Genomic DNA, 19,536 nt, shown 5'->3' with positions numbered 1-19,536 from the left:
GCAGAAATGGAATAAAATCCAGATTTCTTGACTTGCAATTCATTTCTGTCTAACAAACATGGGAGTCAGACCATATGATTTGTGCAATTTTTTACCTCTGACATTTCAGCTGACATGCTCCTCATCTTATCCACCTTACACTGTATATAGATATATTTTCATACTGTTCCTACTCTACACTATTTCTCTCTTGGAATGCTTGTAGACCATTTTAGAAGAAATTCAACCAGAAATGATTCTAACAAAACACTGACTAGTACTATTTTAAATTATAAATAGTAACATGATTGCAATTTTTTTACATGCTTTTGAACTCTGTTCCCAGGTTTTCATTATTAAAGATATTTACATATTTGTATGTTTATGGAAAGAGCAAATTTTCTCTTATTTGTTTATTGGTGCTTTCATGAAGGCGATTATTTGATAGATTCTAGTTGAAGCGTGTGGGTGTGTGCACACTTGCCTGTGTGTGCATGTGAATTTGAGCAGTTTTTGTGAGTACTTATGCATGTGTGTGTTTCTAGTACATTATTTTTTTACTTTCTCCTACAGACAAGGAAGCTTTCTGCAAAGTAAAAATTTTTATTTTTAATACAGATTACTACTTCAGTTCTGTTCAGTATGTATTATTTATAGACTGAGGGCCTCTGTCAGGCCAGAGATAGTTTGCAGGCATTAGGTGGGAAAATATCACCTCCCCCCCTTTTTTTTTTAATAATGGACCATTCCTTCATCCAACTTGGGGAGTGGGAAGGAGATGTGTCCATTACAAAGAAGGAGGGAAATTTCCATCTGTAGAAAATAAATGATTTATTTTTATTTAAAAAAGAACAATGTTTCTATCACTAATGATTTTTTTTTTAAATTTTGTGCCTATGGAAAAGCTTGGAAATTTCAAATGAATTATTGATAGAATTCTCAATTATTAAAATTGTTATGCAGACAATCTGAAGGATATTTTAAATATTTTATTCTCCTGTCCTCTCCCCTTATTTGGCTTTTTATTGTTCAAAATATCTATAGAGTTTGTGTCCTAAGAGGAGAAAGGGAGAGAAAGTGAAGACAATCCTGCTTGATAGTTTTTGTCCTCTAGTTTGGTGGCCTTTCATACATGAAAATCCAGCATATATTTGTGCAATTAATCTTTTATGATGTTGCTATTTCTTATCAATGTAGGTCATTCAAAAGATGCATTCTCTTCAATTAAAATAGTTTACAATTTTATTTTTATTCAAAAAATTATTAAAAAATATACCATACTCACTACTTCCTAGACAACTTAAAATATTGAGATAAATAATTTCCTCTGTCTGCATGACGTAAAGCATGGGATAATTATAGGGTTTTCAATATTTACTGAAATTTTCTCTTTTCATTTGACTATTTGACACATGGTGGCGCTGTTTTATATGCTACTTTGCTGGGCATGATAACTTTCCTCTGCCACTGTTAGTCCAATTTTGAATTTTAACTAAACTTTAGATTAACTCATAAATATATTTTATAAATTTATTTGATAATTTTCATGTGACATTGAATTTTATTATGCAACATCAGATGTGGGAATGAGGGCAGGAAAGAAACTGGGAATCTACAATTAATAAAAACAAACTTGTGACAAGGGTGGAATTGGAGGGCATTGTGCTAAGTGAAATAAGTTAGAAGGAGAAAGACAAATACCAAATAGTGTCACTCCTATGTAGAATATAGAGAAAAGAAAAGGTCAGCAAAATCAAACCAATAACCAGCTCTAGAAATCTGACTGTAGAATTGAGGTTAGCAGAGGGGCGTGGGGAAGGGAGACAGCTAAGCGAGGAGGAGGCGCGGTGGACTATGCTGGGGGATTATTAGTGCCTAATGGGAGTGTGATGTGGTGACACACACCTAAAGGGTGTGATTCTCTACCTCTGAGTCATGCACAATGTTATAAACCAATGTTACCTCAATAAAAGTAGTAAAAAATGAGACTTTCATTTAAGGACTAGGAAAAAGGGTAATTATCATTATAATAAAGTAAAAATCAAAATCAACAGGCAACTCTAAGCCAGTGACACACTATGGGGGGGGGGAGGAGGGAGTAGGATCAAAACAAGGGGGGTGGGAATTGTATGGGGACTATAACCAAGATGAAAATACAAACATTGTGCAAAAATGAAAAATGATGTAAAAATATATATAAAATTAAAAAGTAGTAAAAAAAATGGATGTTTAGACAATAATGACCCTATAAAATCTTTCCCTTCCCCTCCCCTCTTCCTTTTCTCTTTCTCTTTCTTCTTTTCTTTATTTTCTACTATAACTTATTTTTAAAAATATTTTCCATCACAACAGAAATATGCATAATCAGGCATAAAAAAACTACCATTAAAAGATATTAGTTTTCACCCCCCGCGCCTCTGACATACCCCAGTTCTTGTATAAATAAATAAATCTTTTTTAAAAAAAGATATTAGTTTTAATTCTCTTTAGTTAACATTCTCACTAGTCAGACTGTATTCTATTCTGTCTTAAGAATATCATCCCAATACAATAAAAGGCGTGACTTGAAGTTTCCACTAGAATAAAGTTTAACTGTAGAAATATTTTCTGCAACGGTATAGTTTTTATATGAAATTACTGCATTTAAAAACTCAGCAATAACCTGTGTTCATGCTTATGTTTTAACATGTTCATATCTCTCATATAGGATCCATACAGGTCCAGGTAAAGTATGATTCAGGCACTCCCTGCTATCTTAGGGTTTGCCACTGAGCAGTGGATCTGTTTAGCAGTTGATTGCAAATATGAAATAATTTTCTCTAAACTTCTTTGTTTAAAATTGTTAGATTTCCAAGTCTTCCTGAATTATAATACTACTAAAATTCACTCCATGAGGCTTTATTTTGGGTATACCAAGCAATCATTATATAAACATTTTCATAGGAAATATGTGTCTATTTCAGAGTAATTCTGGCACTAGCAATTTTTTAATGGAATCTTTCATTTCGTACAAATAAAATGTCCTTCTATGTCTATGCATGAGGAAGTTTTTTTGAACCTTCTTAAGTAAAGAGCCTCTGGAAAGTTACTTTAAAATTATAAATTTAAATCATTTTCTAAGCAGTCTGAATGACTGTCTGAATTACAAAATTCAAGTAGAGGAGGCCATGGCTGCAGAAAGTATGGTTTACTATCATCCATTCTGCATAGGTCATTGGTAAATCACAAGCTATAATTTTCACTATTAATACAGCTAGGGAATGAGGATTCTAAGTTTTTATACATTCTCTTAAAATTAAGCTTACAAGGCTAATTCTCTACTGACTTCTGATGTTTTTATATATTTTGTTGTATGATGCTATATGAGAGAATAATTTTTTTATTGTCTTTTTTTGGTTGAGTCCTCATTGTGAATGTTAAAAGTGTAGGAATCAGTAGAGAACATGTAAATCATAGATATTCTGATTTCTTTAAAGCTGACATTGCCTGTATGTATTTGGAATGTACTGATACAGTCAACGCATGAATATAGCTCCAAAGCGTGTGTGTGCTCTCATATTATTAAGGATTGAAAAAAAATTAAATGTATCCTAAAAAATTACTATCAGATCGTAAGCCCATCTCCATAGTGGATATCTATTTAATAAAAAAGCAAAGGTAGCCTTTGCTACTTGTGTGCTACCGTGAGCTAGCTCGCTGATTCTCTCTAGAATAATCAGTTGACAGCGTAATTTTGAATTCAACCTAACTCTCACCTCTGATATGACTGCCATGTGTCCTTTTTGTTGTCTGTGCCATGGGAGTGATGAAAGTCTGAGTGATGTGTCAGCATATATGTGTGTCAGGAACAATCTGCCAGTTGTGACTTTAATGGACAAGCCAGGTGTGGAGTGACAGCTGAGTGACTAGCACATGGCTGAAAGCTCTCACTGGATTGACTGCTTGCTAATCTAGGTTGGCTTTTTTCCCTGTAGTGAATTTGTTGGCTATTTCTTAAAGCTCATATTTCTTCTCATAAACTATATTTTCAGCACATCAAAAGTCCCTTTAGGGATTTCCTTATTAATAAACTGTTCTGCCAATGTAGATTTGTTTTAAATATATAAATTGTTTCTCCTTTAAGGTAATCTAAGGATGCCTTCTAGTGTCTTGGAATGTTATATAATATCCAGATTCATTAATGCTAAATCCTAACTGCAAAATTAATGAAAAAAAATCAACTACAGTAGTTATTTATACTGATATTTAAAAAAAAAATTGCACATGAGTCTTGACATCTTGTTTAGCCTATGTCTATATACCATGGAAAAATTTTTCTCTAATGCCATTTTTTTGCATTTTTTCCAACTGCTCACACTTTTAAGTTCACTTTTAAAAATTGGCCATAAATGATTAGGGTTAGTTGAGAAAAGATTAGTTGATTTCTTCTCTCTTGCTCACAAGTTTTAAATTAGCATAGGAGTCAAAATGCACTACAAGTGGTTGTCTCAGTGACAGAATTCAAGGCACAAGGCTCCACGCTTAAGAACAAGTGGGAGAAACAAAGCCAAAACAAAGCCTACAATTTTGTTGGGAATAAGCCAAACATTTGGCTTTGTTGGGAAACAAAGCCAAAACAAAGCCTGGCTTTTGTTGGGAATATGGAGAGCTGTGACTTGGTTTACCCTTTGCCATTGTTAACTGTAACTAAATCACCCTCCTTTGATGTCCTTTGTTTTTAAAGCTGCTTACTAAATGATGGGATTATTTCTTTGCTAGACAAGGACGAATGTTCCAAGGATAATGGCGGGTGTCAACACGAATGTGTCAACACTGTGGGAAGCTACGTGTGTCAGTGCCGTAACGGATTTGTGCTGCATGAAAACAAACATGACTGCAAGGAAGGTATGACATGAAAGGAGTGACCTTTTTCTTTTTTCACAACCTCTAGAATTTCATGCAGTTTGAGTCAAGCACCACTTCCAAGTAGAGCTAATCATATCAATGAGTGATATCATTGTTGACTATCCAGATGTCAAAAAAATATATATGTGCACTATTCAAAGATCCAAGTCATACTGTTGGAAACCTCATGTTACCTAAAGGTTCTGCTCTTCACACATGGATGGCATTAGAATAACTTTGTATAATAAACATAGAAGCTTCCACGATGCCATCTGGAAACCAGAAACCAAATTATCCCTGGGTCTTTGTCGAGTGGACCTTATAACAGGCTCCATATTTAGAGTTAACTTCTGCTAAATGTTTTGCTTTTTGATTTACTTTCCCTCCCAAAATATCTTATATATGTGCTAAATGAGTGATGCCACTTTAAATATCAAGAATATCAAATTCAAATCCTCCCAGAAGAAAGACATTTGAAAGTGGCAGATACTGTGTGCCTTTTAAAGTTTTCAGTCATGGGTTTTGAAAAAAAAAAAAAAAACAGAAAACCTAACAGAACACACTAGTAGTACAATAGAAGCCAACCAATTTTTGGCCATAAGACCGTATAATATTCCAAGATTTCATATGGACATTTATCTTAATCTCCTTAGTCAATTCTAAATTCTTTTTTGACAGTTTACTCCTGGATTTTCTCCTTCTTTTGGATTTATGTCTATTTTGAAAGAACAAAAATTATGCAAAGGCAGATTTAATAACAATTTATTAGCACATAAAGGTTGGCAGGTAATTGACTAGCACCACAGTCAGAACAAACCTTGTATTGTGCGAAAAATCCTTAATTAACCCTTGTTCCATTCAAATATGAATATCAGGTTTTTCTCTTTTTTTTTCTCTTTTTTTTCCAGTGAGTTAATACTTTGCTCAGAATCATATACAAACAGAATTTTTTCCTTTTTTTATTTTCATATATGAGCATAAATCCATGAGGAGTTTGATATTTGTAGCTCAGTATAATAACCTATTTCACCAACAGGCTGAGTAATAAACTCATTCTTTTGCAGGTAAGGAAGGTAATTTAGAGGAAAAATTGAGATAGCTTTTATAAAATCTTCATGTAGCCTGTCGATCACAGCTGGTAAATATAATTTGGATATCTCAAGTCTCTGTTCATTACAGAAAACATTTTCAAGAAAGGCATTTACAGAAGACTGCCTTTTAAATAGAATGATATCCAGGTACCCCTAATAAAGACTATTTTTATTGCAGAAAATGGTTGGATTTTCTTTTACTTAAAGTTTGAGCACCTTCTACAGTTTAGTAGAGACCTCTTGCCTTTGACTTGTTGGCTTTCAGACAGATCCTGGGGACTCAAGATTTCATACAACAAAAACAGGGATAATAGAATTTAGGAACCCTTGTCAACATAGAATCTAGATTTTAAAGGTATTGTGTTGCTACATGATCCCATGTTGTTTTGAAAGGAGCTGACTTTCACCTCTTTTTTGTGTTTCTCTGTTATAAATTGAAATGTCCTTATAGAAATCTAGCACAATGATGTTGAAGTTTTAGTAGTAAGGAATGTAATGACAGCATGTTAGCTTTGAGCAAATCACCCCTATTTAGTGCAGTCCTGAGTATAATTATACCAGGTGTTCTTGCCATACAGTAAAGAATTTATACAAAGAAAATTTCTTGAAAATTTTCAGAGAAATAATAACATTTTATTATGAGATGCACAATATATAAAAAAGAATACCAAGTCTAAACCAAGATGTTTAGGGTGCTGCTTCGTAAATTATATAGAATGAATACAGTTTGAGGTTATTAAAGATTCTTAAGTTTGATATTAATAGTATGGAATGATATAATCTAAAATTGAAATTATTTTAATTGTAAAACTTCTAAAAGAAATTACACACTAATTGAATGAGATTTTCTTTGAAATTAGTTAAGAAGCAATCTCCATGGCTGGTAACTATTTCCTTATTTTTCCCCTTCGTGTTTCATTTTACCATGGTGAAGTTAGGGTCAATTTACTTTAACAGCTAAAATTATGGTTAAGTATTCAAGTGTATACTGTAATGAAGGGTAAGTGAAAATGTAAATACATGATTCAGAAACTGGATTAGTGATATTAAATAGCAGTAAAGGATGTTTCTGTTAATATCGATGAATTGAACATGGGGTAGTGTACTGATTTTTGCTTGTAATATTACATTAATTTTTTTTCACATACCAAGTGTTTCTATCCTTACTTGTCAGTGTTTACAGCTCTGAAAAAATCTAAACTCACAGATTCAACAGTTTAAAATAGGAGTTTATTCTCTTTAGACACTTACATAGTTCATTGTAAACACTTAATTTCATGTGAATAAGAAAACAAACAGTTCTGATTATGTCAGCAACATGTTGCCAAAGCAGATGAATATGATAACAGAGACTGGAGTGATGATTAGTTGGTATTCAAGAACATCTTCAGTGGGCTAGAAGGTAAATAGACTGCTTTCTTTCCATGCACTGATTGGATATTATCGTTATTGGCATAGCTGAATGTGAACAGAAGATCCACAGTCCCAGTGGCCTCATCACCAGTCCCAACTGGCCAGACAAGTACCCAAGCAGGAAGGCATGCACATGGGAAATCAGCGCCACCCCTGGCCACCGAATCAAATTAGTAAGTGAACACATCGTTTCTTCTGTTAAGTTGACTGCCTATTCCTTTTACTGTTAGTACATGGAAATAAGATGGATGTTTATGTAATTGGATTGAATTAGTATGCAGCTGCAAAAGATTTCCTTTTTTAATGCTTTCTTACTTACACTAAACAAGTCACTGATTTCCTAGATCAAGGGATAATAATGGTAACATGTAGCTCTCAATAGTGTTCTTATCCTGGATGCTTTAAAAGGCATTACAAAAGTCAGAAGTTACTGCAAAACAGTAGGCTCTACTTCTTAATATGTTATTCATAATGATGTTTCCAAATAGGGAAAATAAAGAACAAAACCAAATTAGAATTGTAGCAAGAAAAGAATGAAACAATTATAACCTTAAACCCTGTACAGTATAGTCTACTGGTTGTGTCAACTCTCTATGTTTCACATATAAAACATATATTTTTTTGTAATAAAACTGCTCTGTTGTGTGGTTTGTGGACATTATTTTTGCATAATTATATTTGTGCTCCTAGATGGATACTGATATCCTTAGACTTTTCCAAATTCTAATATGAATTTAATGAATGCACTTCTGTACTATTTTAGTCTTGCATTCTGTCCTGATCATTTGATAATACACATTTAGTTTCATTACTGACTACAGAATACCTGAAGAATATAATTTAAAAGAATAAATTCATAGTCATATAGACATTTTAAACAATTTTAGCAATATCATATTGTCAAAAGTGGAAGCGATTGCAGCTAGTAAGACTTGGGACAATCTAGCAAGCACCATAATAAAGGTGGTGCAAGGGGTTAAGACGCAGCCTATGAAGTTATTCGCAGCCACTGCAGTACGAGTTCAATCCCCAGCAGGAAGCTATCCACATTGCGCAGCAGACCTTTCCTGTCTCGCCCGCTGCTCCCCTCAGCAGTGTATTTCAGTCAGTCTGCCTGTTCTGTTCCCCGCTCTGTCTCTGGTGAATCCTCTCACCTTCTGGTGCATCTGGCCTGTACCCCAGTTCTTGTATAAAAATAAATAAATCTTAAAGAAAAAAAAAAACTCTGACCATTATTTCTTCAAAAAAATATTCAAAAAATTCTTTTGCATTATTGTCTCTCTTCTCCTTCTGGGAATTAAAGCACATGTATGTTAGATTGTTCACATTATCCCATAACATTTTGATGCGCTTTTATTTTTTGTCCCTTTATGAGTTTTATTTTTATTTTTTTAAGATTATTTATTTATGCATACAAGAGCTGGGATACAGGCCAGAGGTGCAGGGGGTGAGAGGATTCCCCAGAGACACAGTGGGGAGCAGAACAGGCAGACTGACTGAAATGCACTGCTGAGGGGAGCAGCGGGTGAGACAGGAGGGGTCTGCCTCACCATGTGGGTAGCTCTCTGGCTGGCTGGGGATCGAACTCATGCTGCAGAGGCTGTGGATTGCTTCATAGTGTGGTACTTAACTCCCTGCGCCACTAGGGAGGCCCCCTTTATGAGTTTTAATTTTGTGTAAATTCAATGGACTTATCTTCAAGTTCGGTGATTATTCCAGTTGTCTTTGGCCTACTGATGAATTTGTCAAAGTCATTCTTTATCTCTCTTTCCATGCTTTTTATTTCTTGCATTTCAATTTGACTTGACATTATAATTCTTTTGTATATTTGTTGACTGGTGCTACCATGACAAAAGGCCATAGACTGGGTGGCTAAAACAACAGAAATTTTATAACAGTTCTGAAGCTTAGAAATTCAAGATTGAGATACTCCCAGGACTGGTGTCTCAAAGGACTTAGTTCCTGTCTTGTAGATGACCACTTCATGGCTATATCCTCATTTGGCCTTTCCTCTCGGTGTGCACAGAAGAGAGTACTCTGGTGTCACTTCATCTTCTTATAAGGCTACTAACATTATGGGGTTAGAGCCTCACCCTTATGATCTCACTTGACATCAATTACCTCCCTAACGGCCTTATCTCCAAATGCAGTCACATTGGGGATTAGGGCTTCAAAGTACAAATTTTGAGCACAATTTAGTCTATAATATCACCCATCAGCTGAAACAGCTCATTGCTTTTGCATTTTGCATGTTATCTGTATTTTTTCTAAAGTCTTTAGCATATTAATCATAGTTGCTTTACATTCCATTTGTGGTTTTCAAATCAGAGTTCTGTCTGATTTTGTTCTGATGGTTATTTCTCTTTTAGCAAAGCGTTGTTTTTCTCTTGCCTTTTTGCATACTGGGTAATTTTTGTTTTAACCCCAAACTTGTATTGTAGTAGAAATTTTATGCCTGATGCTTGGTACATCTCTTCTGTTAAACTTAAAGGGTGTGTGTGTGTGTGTGTGTGTGTGTGTGTGTGTGTTGTTGAGATAATCTAGTCAGTAATTATGTTGTTTGGGTTGTCTTTCTCCTACAATTAACTCTAGGACACCATTGGCTTCAAATTCCTCTTTTTTAGTGTGGAGGTTAGGATTTCAGAGGCATTTTCTCAATGTTTCTGCTTCATCTCCACCACAAATTGTGTCTCTCCACTCACTCTCCCCTCCCTGAGAGGTAGACCACAGTAACAAGTTACTTTCATGGTGAAGGCAGGGGTTCTCTATTCCTTTAGATCAACTTAATCTTAGACAGGACATGTGTTTTTTGATCCTAGGGATGGCCTTTCTCAGTGCCCTGTCTCCTCTCTCTGTGGCATCCATACTCTATCTTACAACCCTGGTTGCTCTTTCATGTGAGAGTATCTTTTCCCTCTCCCAGTGGTAGCAAATTTCTAATGTTGATTTAGAATATTGGGCCCAGGACTTTCCCATGGATAGACCATTTTTATTATTATTTTTAACTGTTTCCCTGGCTACAGTTGGTCTATACATTTGCCCTGCTGGCAATAGGGATTTGTTTCTCCCTCAAGGCTTATTGTTTTTTTTTCCTGGGAGGGGTTGCCGAGGGCTTCATACTTTTCTCACAACAGTAGCAGGAATTACAATACTTCTACCTTCAACCTCACAATACTTGCCCATCTCTTGCTACACCTATAGTCTTTCTCATGAAGAAGAGATTGAAGTCAAGGGAAGCCTGTGAGCAGGTGCAAACTGCCCCTGTGTCTGCAGTATAGAACCAGAGTTTCTGTACTGCTACCTCCACCACTCCAGACCTTTACCAATACATTAAAAGTTTAGCTTAGAGGCCTACATTTCAGTGGATACTTAGAGGCCTACATTTCAGTGGATTCCACACCACTTGTTTAATTAGTGACTTCAGTTCTTTGATGAGTTGTTAGTCTACCTGGGTTTTTCTTTCAGTTAGGGTAGAAGCAACACTTATTTCTCTCTCTTTTTTCTTTAAAGATTCATTTATTTATGCATACAAGAATTGGGGTACAGGCCAGAGGTGAGATGATTCACCAGAGACAGAGTGGGGAGCACAACAGGCAGATGTACTGAAATACACTGCTGAGGGGAGCAGAGGGTGAGTCAGGAGAGGTCTGCTATGTCATGTGGGTCACCTCCCTGGATAGGGATTGAACTCATGTTGTAGTGGCTGCGGATAGCTTCATAGTGCTGTGTCTTAACCCCTCGCCACTAGGGAGACCCCAGGATGCACTTTATTTATGTTAAACAAGAGAGAGCAAAGGGAAGAGAGAAGCAACACTTATTTCATCTGCACAAAGGAAACTAGAACTTCTGATATACCCCAACTTTTAAAATGTCAATACTTTATTTGTCCTCCATATATACATATTGCCTTATTAAATAGCCCTTCCAGTTCTAGGATAGTCTGTTCCTTCACAAACTACAGACTCTCTTTCTTATGCAAATATTCCAGCTAAGAATCAGGACATAAAATATGTCTGTTCAACAATGGTCATACTTGCTAGTATCATAAAAAGCTGATGTTCAGAAGTAACATAAAAGCTGTAATGCAAATTTGATCTTTGTGATCTTTATGGGAGTAGGTACAGTTCACACCAGGTGACATTTGGCCAACATTGTTTAGAATATCAATTCAAACCATTAGATTTGTTTGACATTTGTTGTAAGTATTTGTTATGCAGGAAACCTCATCAGGAAGATACATTGTTTAAAACAAACATATTTTCCAAGTTTCTTTAGAATCTTTAATTTTCATGGACGAACTTGAACCCAAACTGACATTTGGAAAATGGATTCCAATAAAACTTGGAAAATTATGAACTCTTTTACTCCCCCTAGGCCAAAGAGCCATTGATAGATACTTAGTTACAAGCTGAACTTGTTATGGGTCAGTGCAAAAAGGAAAGGAATAAAACATTTGGTGTACTTACTAGCTCCATGGAGCTTACTTTTATAACTCATAGACTTATTCTTCCTTTCTTAGATCCTTAGGCTGCTTGGAAAAAATAAGGAAAAATTTCTAAATATTTTTCTTACCTATATGGAAGCAAAGAAAAAGAAATTGTCCCTGAAGACAATTTTATGAAATATTAAAAAATATAATTAGTTTTGTGAATTTGGAGAGGATTAGTGTTCTTTATAACCCAAATACCCCTCTAATTTGATACAGAGTGACTTGTACGTAGTGGCTTGTGGGTATATGCTAGCCTTCTTTCACTGTATCTACGAGAACTATTATTTTGGTTAGTTTGCTTAATTTGTAAGACTACAAATGTTAAGGTTATTTAGAGATCTTACAATTCTTGAATAAGGAGAATTATAGTACAATCCAGTGCCCTTGGTGAGATATGAGTATTTTTGTGCATAGTATTTACTTACTGTAAGTACAATCAATTCACAGTGTGATTAGCCTTATCTAATATATGTCATTGTACAGTAACATAAGGAATGTGCTTCAATAGTGATCTACTTGTTGCAGATTTGTAGACGTTTGGCATTGTAATGCAAATATTCTGTTGTAGATTTCTAGTTATCTCTTGCTTTATAATAAACTAACCCAAGTTTAAAACAAGCAGCATGCTGCTATAGCCCATGGTTTGTAGGTAAGGGCATCATGGCCTGCGTGCTGCGTCGCTGGCAATTCCCTGTTGCCCATGGCATTGACTGAGGCCCGTCAGTGATATTTGTCTCGTTGGGAGGGTCAGGTGGCTTGGCTGGGATGCCAGAGAGGCTGACTCAGATGGGGCAACCAGAGCACCTCGTATGACCAACCGGCATGGTAGTTTCATGGAACCATACTCTTCACGTGGTAGTTTTGGGTCCCTAAAGAGAGCATTTTATGAGATTCCCAAGTCCACCTCAAAAGCCCCTGGACTTTACCTCTGCACTTTCCTTTGGTAAAGCGAATCACAGAGGCTGATTAGGATTCAAGGGAAAGTGAATTAGGCTGTATCTCTTAATAGGAGAAGGAGCACAGAATATGTAGCATATTTAATCCCACACATGTAGCTAAAGTGCAACACTGCACATATGCAGGGAAAGAAAAATAACATGAATAAATTAACTGCTTATACTCTGTTGACTAGTTTTCCAGGTGAGGTCCAGCATGAGTAGCCAAAATACTATTAGGTTCTAGTTTACTACCCGGTATACAAACCAGAAGTGCTTAAAAAGTGATTTAATAAATGCTACAGTAAATGCTGTCTAGTATAATAAAAAAAAATTGAATATAACTTATTCTATACTACATAGTAAACATACTCATTAATATTTTTTACCCCAGATCATGAATTTTCTAATTATAAACAAATATTAAAAATAAAAAGTTATGTTTATGAGTGAGTATATCAACTCATGAAGATATTTTTGTATTCTTGCATGGACCTTTTTTAATATGTGATCTGTCTGATCTTCATAACCCCTTGGAATACTGTCTTTATGTTAAAGCAGTAAACTACAGAGCTAGGATTCAGAAAGCCTGGAAGTATTCTTTGAAAAATTCTAAAATTGGCACTCTATCATGTGTAGTTCTACAAATAAAAATATGAATGTTCTCAAGTTTTTCAGTTCTTAAAAATGCTCTCCAAATAGTAAAATATAGCTTGATAGGTATATCTTGTGCTGCAAAAAACAAATCCATATGGGCTAAACAGCACTGAGAACTAATGTGTGTGTAGTGCCTGCGTTTCAAAGTGGTGTCATGTATATTATCTCAAGTTGGTACCATGAATGACACACAGATAAGAAAGAAGTGCCCAGCAGTTTAGGTGACTTGACAAGTTTAAGAGCTAGTAAGGGTCTGAATACATTCAGCCCAGGTGCTGTTTCTACATTTTCTCTTATTTTTCATTATAACATCTTACATCAGAGAGTAAGGAGAACCATAATTGCTGTGTTTGTGCACATGGAATAATGTAAATGGAAAATAATCTTATTAGTAAGAGAAAGTTGTGATTTAGTAAAAAAAAAGTTGTGATTTAGTAAAAAAAAGTTGCGATTTGTGATGCCACATTCAAGTATGCAACAGAGAACTATGAAGGGATTAAATTATTTTGAATGCAAAGAAATTTGGGTGTAGATACCACCATTTCTACTTATGAGCTATATTATTTTGGGTCAGCATCCTTATCCTTTGAAAGTTTTGATTTCTTGATCTGGAAATTAGAGATAATAATCATGAATTTTGTGTGTGTATTATGTACATAAAGTGTTTGGCATAGTGTTTTAGTTAAATTGCTAATAAATATTGATATTTAATATTCAAATAGCAATGAGGTAGTAATAATAATTTATGCAAAATAATACTTTATGCAAAAACTATTCAAACATGGTTAAGTTTTGGTGAAGTGCAATGAATTTGAAATTCATTCCTAACAATGAAAAAGGTAGAGACATGTAGTCTGTGTCCCAGCAATTTAAATCTGCTATTTTAGTGTGAAACTAGCTATAGACAATACACAAAAGATGTAGTTGTGTTCCAATACAAAGTCTAATTACAAAAACAGGCTATTGATCAAATTTGGTATGTGGGATTTAGTTAATTGACCCAAATTAAGAAGGTTGGGGAGAAAATATTTGAAATCTGGAGTCATAGTGGTTTTTCTTTTGAGATAAAATGAGTTTGTAACATTACATATGTTTCAGATCACAGCATTGTGCATTTCAAATCTCTCTTTTTTTAAAAAAGATTTATTTATTTATTTATACAAGCACTGGGTACAGTCAGAAGCACGTGAGGGTGACAGAATTCACCAGATCCAGAGCGGGGAACAGAACAGGCAGACTGACGAAATACACTGCTGAGGGGAGCAGCGGGTGGCAGGAGAGGTCTGCGCGCCATGTGGGACCCTCGCAGGTGGCGGGGGATCAAACCGGCGCTGCAGAGGCTGAGGGCAGCTTTGCAGCCCATCGCTCAACCGCTGTGCCACCAGCGATGCCCTGCATTTCAAATCTTAGCATAGTGATGTTACATCTACATTACAGCGTGATCACCACTGAAAGACCAGTTTCCATCCTCTACCATTTTCTCTGGGGTGAAAACATTTCTGTAGTAGGCAGGATAATGTCCCGCACCCTTAAAGATGCCCATGTCCCAATTCTCAAAGCCTGAGCACGTGTTACATGGCAAAAAATATGTGGCTAAGGATCTTGAAAAGGAGAGATTATCTGGGATTATCAGCGTGGGAACGGTGTACTCACAGGGGTCCTTACATGGGGTCCACCCCTCTAAATAGGATATTAGGGAGGCAGGAGGTCAGAGAGGAGAAAACATGCTGAACTGTCGGTTTTAGATTTTCTGGAGAGGAACATGAACCCAGAGCGGAGAGCAGCTTCTAGAATATGGGACATGTTACTAGATTTTCATCTTGGACCTTTAGCGGTAACACAGGCCCCCCCATCCATTTTAGACTAGACTCTAGGTAAATAAATTTGCATTCTTTTTAAGCCTTTCAGTGTGTGGAAATTTGCTTCAGAAGCAGTAAGAACCAATGCATTTGCCTGTTTTTGTTTTTGTTTGTGTATATGTTTATGTGTATATGTTTTGAATCATCTGAGATGTTGATTGCATGATAATAGTTTAAAAGTAAAAGGAATTTTGGTTGAAAAACATTTGGGAGAGAAAGTTTTCTTCCTGGAAAGGGGATACAGTTCTGAATGGAGAAGGATAAGGATCTATTATTTCTGACTTTATCCTGTCTTGCTCCTGAGACTCAAGTAATCATTTCATTTGTGGTACTTTCCCATTTTTTGAACTACTATTCATTAAAAACAACACATAACAAAAAACAACAGGCACAAATTTCCAGACATAGGTGCAGACAGCAACAGGCTAATGTGCTTATATTGTTTATATTTGATTTATTATGCCCTAGAGTTTTGCTAAGTTACGTAGTTACAATTTATAGCTTTATATATGGGCTGTTTAGAAAACAAAAACGCCTACAAAGTGTATAATTCTCCACCATAAAGCCATAAAAGTATATTTGATCTCAATTATAGAGGACTCCTGGAAAAGAAAACATCTTTTGAGTCAGAAGACTGGAGTTTGTATTCCACTCACCCCTTTTCCAGTAATCTCCAATCCTTCCAATATCTTGTGGGAAACCAAATGACAGTTCTTATGGAAGACAGGAAAAGGCAAAAGATGTGTGACTAGGGAGCTCTCAATCTTATCTCACAGCTGCTCAAATTGCATCAGTCTCTTTAATTCCCTTAGTTTAAATAGGCACCCTCGCTAAATTTTATTTCCGCATTAAGTCCTATCATTTTAGTATCTTGTCCTTTGTGATATATGTAGTTACTCTGCATGGCTTTATCCCTTAGCCAGCACCTGCATTTTCAATAAAAGCACCTCCACAGATGTTGTTTGAAGGGGCCACATATGGGAGTCTGGCTAGTGGCCAGCTAGGTAGATTAGGCTTGCTTGCGTGTTCCAGAAACACACAGTTATTCTTTCCACAGCTTAAAATGAGAGTTCAATTTTATTTCCTTTGAATTGGATTCCTTAATCTTGTAGTTTGCCTTGTGGGAAATGCATTAGGAGTTCTAAGCAGAGCTCATGGTGATTTGCTCCTTTTTGTTTTTTTTTAAGACCTAGATTAGTAACCTTAAAAATCATAGAACTGGAATGAGTAAAAATTTTAAATACCAAAATGCCTATAAAGTTTCAGTGTCCATGCTTGCAAAATATTTAAAAATACAAAACAAGAGGGCAGTGTTTTAGCAGAAATCAGAGTATCAGAGTCCCACATTGCTCAAGATGTCAGCTTTGTTAGCCATCCTGGCTTTGTGAAGTGAAAGGACTTTTTGAGAATCTAAGTTTCCTTTGGGAACATTTCCTGGTGCTGGTATCTAGTCACTGGAAATTTTCACATTCTGTATCCTCTAGGTATAGAGATTCATTACTCAGCTTATGTGTCATAGAATAAAGCAATAAATTGTGAAGTTCACTTTATCATTGGGAAATCTAAAAAATATCTTCAAAGTTTTTCCATCTTCTCATGGACTCCTATAATACCTTTCTGTGATCTAGAAATATATTTTTAGGGTAGATGCCTCTGTGTAGATGTCTCTGTGATATTTAGGGCCAGAATTAAGAGAGCTCAGATTGTGACTTAGTCAGGCTTTTTGCTTGTGTGAAGTGGAGTGCTTGGGTAAGGTTGCCTTCTGGAAAAGGACCACCCAATCTCTGCAGTTGACCTAACAAACTGCTCACTATTCCAGGAGGAAAATTCATTAATACCTTAATGAATGAGAGCTGTTCGCATTGCTTGAGAATGTGTCAGCTATAAAACCTTGTCTAATTTGACTCTTATAGAGCCAATCTGATTCCATGAATAATTTGACAAAAAGCTGGAGGCAGTTGGCGTTAGAACAGGTGTCAGTGTGTACCCACCCCCACGTTCAATGCCATTTTGTGTAGTGGTGTTCTGCTCTGTTAACAGATGTTATGATTTACTCCACACAGCCTGCTTTCATGAGGAAGTGAAGTAGTCATCTCATTCACTTAAGTTTCAATGGTCTTTCATTCTGTTCCTGTTTTTCACATTTACTGGAAAGATATACTTAGAATTCCCCATCTTACCATTATCTCCATACAATAGGTTTCTCTGATCTTAACATTTATTGATGCAATAATACTAAATCATGTTCAAAGGAGATAATTACTCAACATGCAAAGATTTTCATGTATTATCTTCCTGTAAAATGTTTCTTTTTCTGGCGCTAACATGTTCTTATCATTCAGAAGTTTGGTTTTAGGTTCAATAAAAATCTCTGGTTGATGTTATTGTCATTAGTTTCTGAACAGATACAAACTGATAGTAAAATTGTGTATTTGTGTATAATGGTGTTAGAGGCTGACAGAATACTATTTCATAAGAGGCAGGAAACCTACTCCTGAAGTGGTCTCCACTTCTGCAGGATTTCTGTCCATGGGGTTGGTCATAAATATGGAATTGGTAGGTGGGTCGATGAATGGACAGACTTATCTAGACAGCCGGCCAAGAGATCCCATCCAGTAGAGACTGTCCAATCCACTCCACTCTCTGCCACTGGATTACAGAAATTAAAAAAGTTGAATTCCTTCAGTGATACCCGGCTTTGCATATTGTGCTTTAGAATAAGTAAACTCTGCTGTAGTCTTCACACAAATTTCCTGCATTGCTTTTGTTTCCAGTGAGATTCTTTGTGCTATATGTATTCAATCTTTTTTGTACTTTCCAGTGTCTTCGGTCAAGTGAATATTCTTTCATAATTATTTTAATAATTATAACAAATAATGACTAATGCTTATTGGTTATAACATTTTTTTTGTACTAGTGTGTGGTGGAATGAGGCAGGAGAGATCAAACCTTTTTTCTTCTTTTAAATATCTTTGTTTCTCTGACTCCATAATTCATATTAACTATGAGGTAAGGAATATTAACTATGACCCACAATATGGGAGAGGTAGTCACTTTTTTTTTAAAGATTGATTTATTTATACAAGAACTGGGGTACAGGTCAGAGGCACAGGAGGGTGAGAGAATTCTCCAGAGACAGAGCAGGGAGCAGAACAGGCAGACTGACTGAAATACACTGCTGAGGGGAGCAGCAGGTGAGACAGGAGAAGTCTGCTGCGCTATGTGGGACCCTTCCTGGCCGGCCGGGAATCGTACCGGCGCTGCAGAGGCTGCAGAGAGCTTCACAGCACTGCGCTCGACCCGGGGAGGTCCAGTAGTCACTTTTTTCCTTTCAAAATTATAAAATGTATGAGTTAACAAAAGCAAGGATTATGGACACTTCACAAAGTTGCATTAATGAAAGCACGTATATGAAAAGCTTATGTGTACATGTTTTATGCTAAATATATTGCAGCAAAATTAATGAATTTTAAAGCATTATATATTTCTTCAGATTAATTTTCTTTGTAATGTTTTAGCTCTGCTCTATAGACTTAAATAGAAGTGATGATTTCTTTCTTGTCTGTCTGATACCTTTTCTGGGGAAAAGTAAAATGTCTTAGATAACCTAGAGTTCCTGGAACTATTAATAGTTTGGACAATGCTATTTTCAGTCCATCTCAACTAAACTTTCCTTCTGAAGATTTGATATATTATGCCTTTAATGAATGTTTACCTTAAGAATTTGCTAAGACCCAGTCATGAAAATTACAATGTTTTTTAAATGGGAAAGCATACTAAACCTTCCCAGAATTAAATATCTATTGGGAAAGTAAATTGAAAATAATCAAAAGTCATATTAATGTTCTCTAATAATAATTGTCATCAGATGTTAAGATAGAAATATAGTGAACATTCCATTTGTTTTAGTTATTCTGTTAAGATTTACTGAATTTAATTTTTGTGAAAATAAGTTATTTATGCAATTTTCTTCTTACTTTAATTGCCCAAAGATAAAATGTTATTCACTGATTTTTTAAAAACCAATAAATTTATATTATTATTGCTTAAAATATTCTGATTCTGATACATTCCAAAAAATTAGAATAAATTCAGAATAAAACATTTTGTTATTATAATCTGTTTACATTCTTGAGTTGACTTAATTGCAATGGTAGAATTAGTTGCAATAGTTAAATAGTAGAATTTTACATGAATTTATTACATGGTTATCCTCATTATGGTTTCCC

The 19,536-nt window shown here is 35.5% G+C and overlaps 1 protein-coding gene across 1 annotated transcript in view; it reads left to right on the top strand.

Moving 5' to 3' along the window:
- Window positions 1–19,536, top strand: part of TLL1 (tolloid like 1) — a gene marked incomplete at both ends in the record, with an annotated part of 170,903 nt that overhangs the window by 142,772 nt on the left and 8,595 nt on the right. Inside the window, 4 exon segments of the mRNA XM_084232314.1 lie at window positions 553–583; window positions 585–619; window positions 4,738–4,863; window positions 7,413–7,540. Coding sequence (XP_084088440.1) covers window positions 553–583; window positions 585–619; window positions 4,738–4,863; window positions 7,413–7,540 — 320 coding nt within the window.

The sequence above is a fragment of the Talpa europaea genome (assembly GCF_964194135.1).
Source record: "Talpa europaea genome assembly, chromosome: 4".
NCBI lineage: Eukaryota > Metazoa > Chordata > Mammalia > Eulipotyphla > Talpidae > Talpa > Talpa europaea.
The sequence above is the reverse complement of the archived record's forward strand: the minus strand, read 5'-3'. Positions and strand labels throughout refer to the sequence as shown.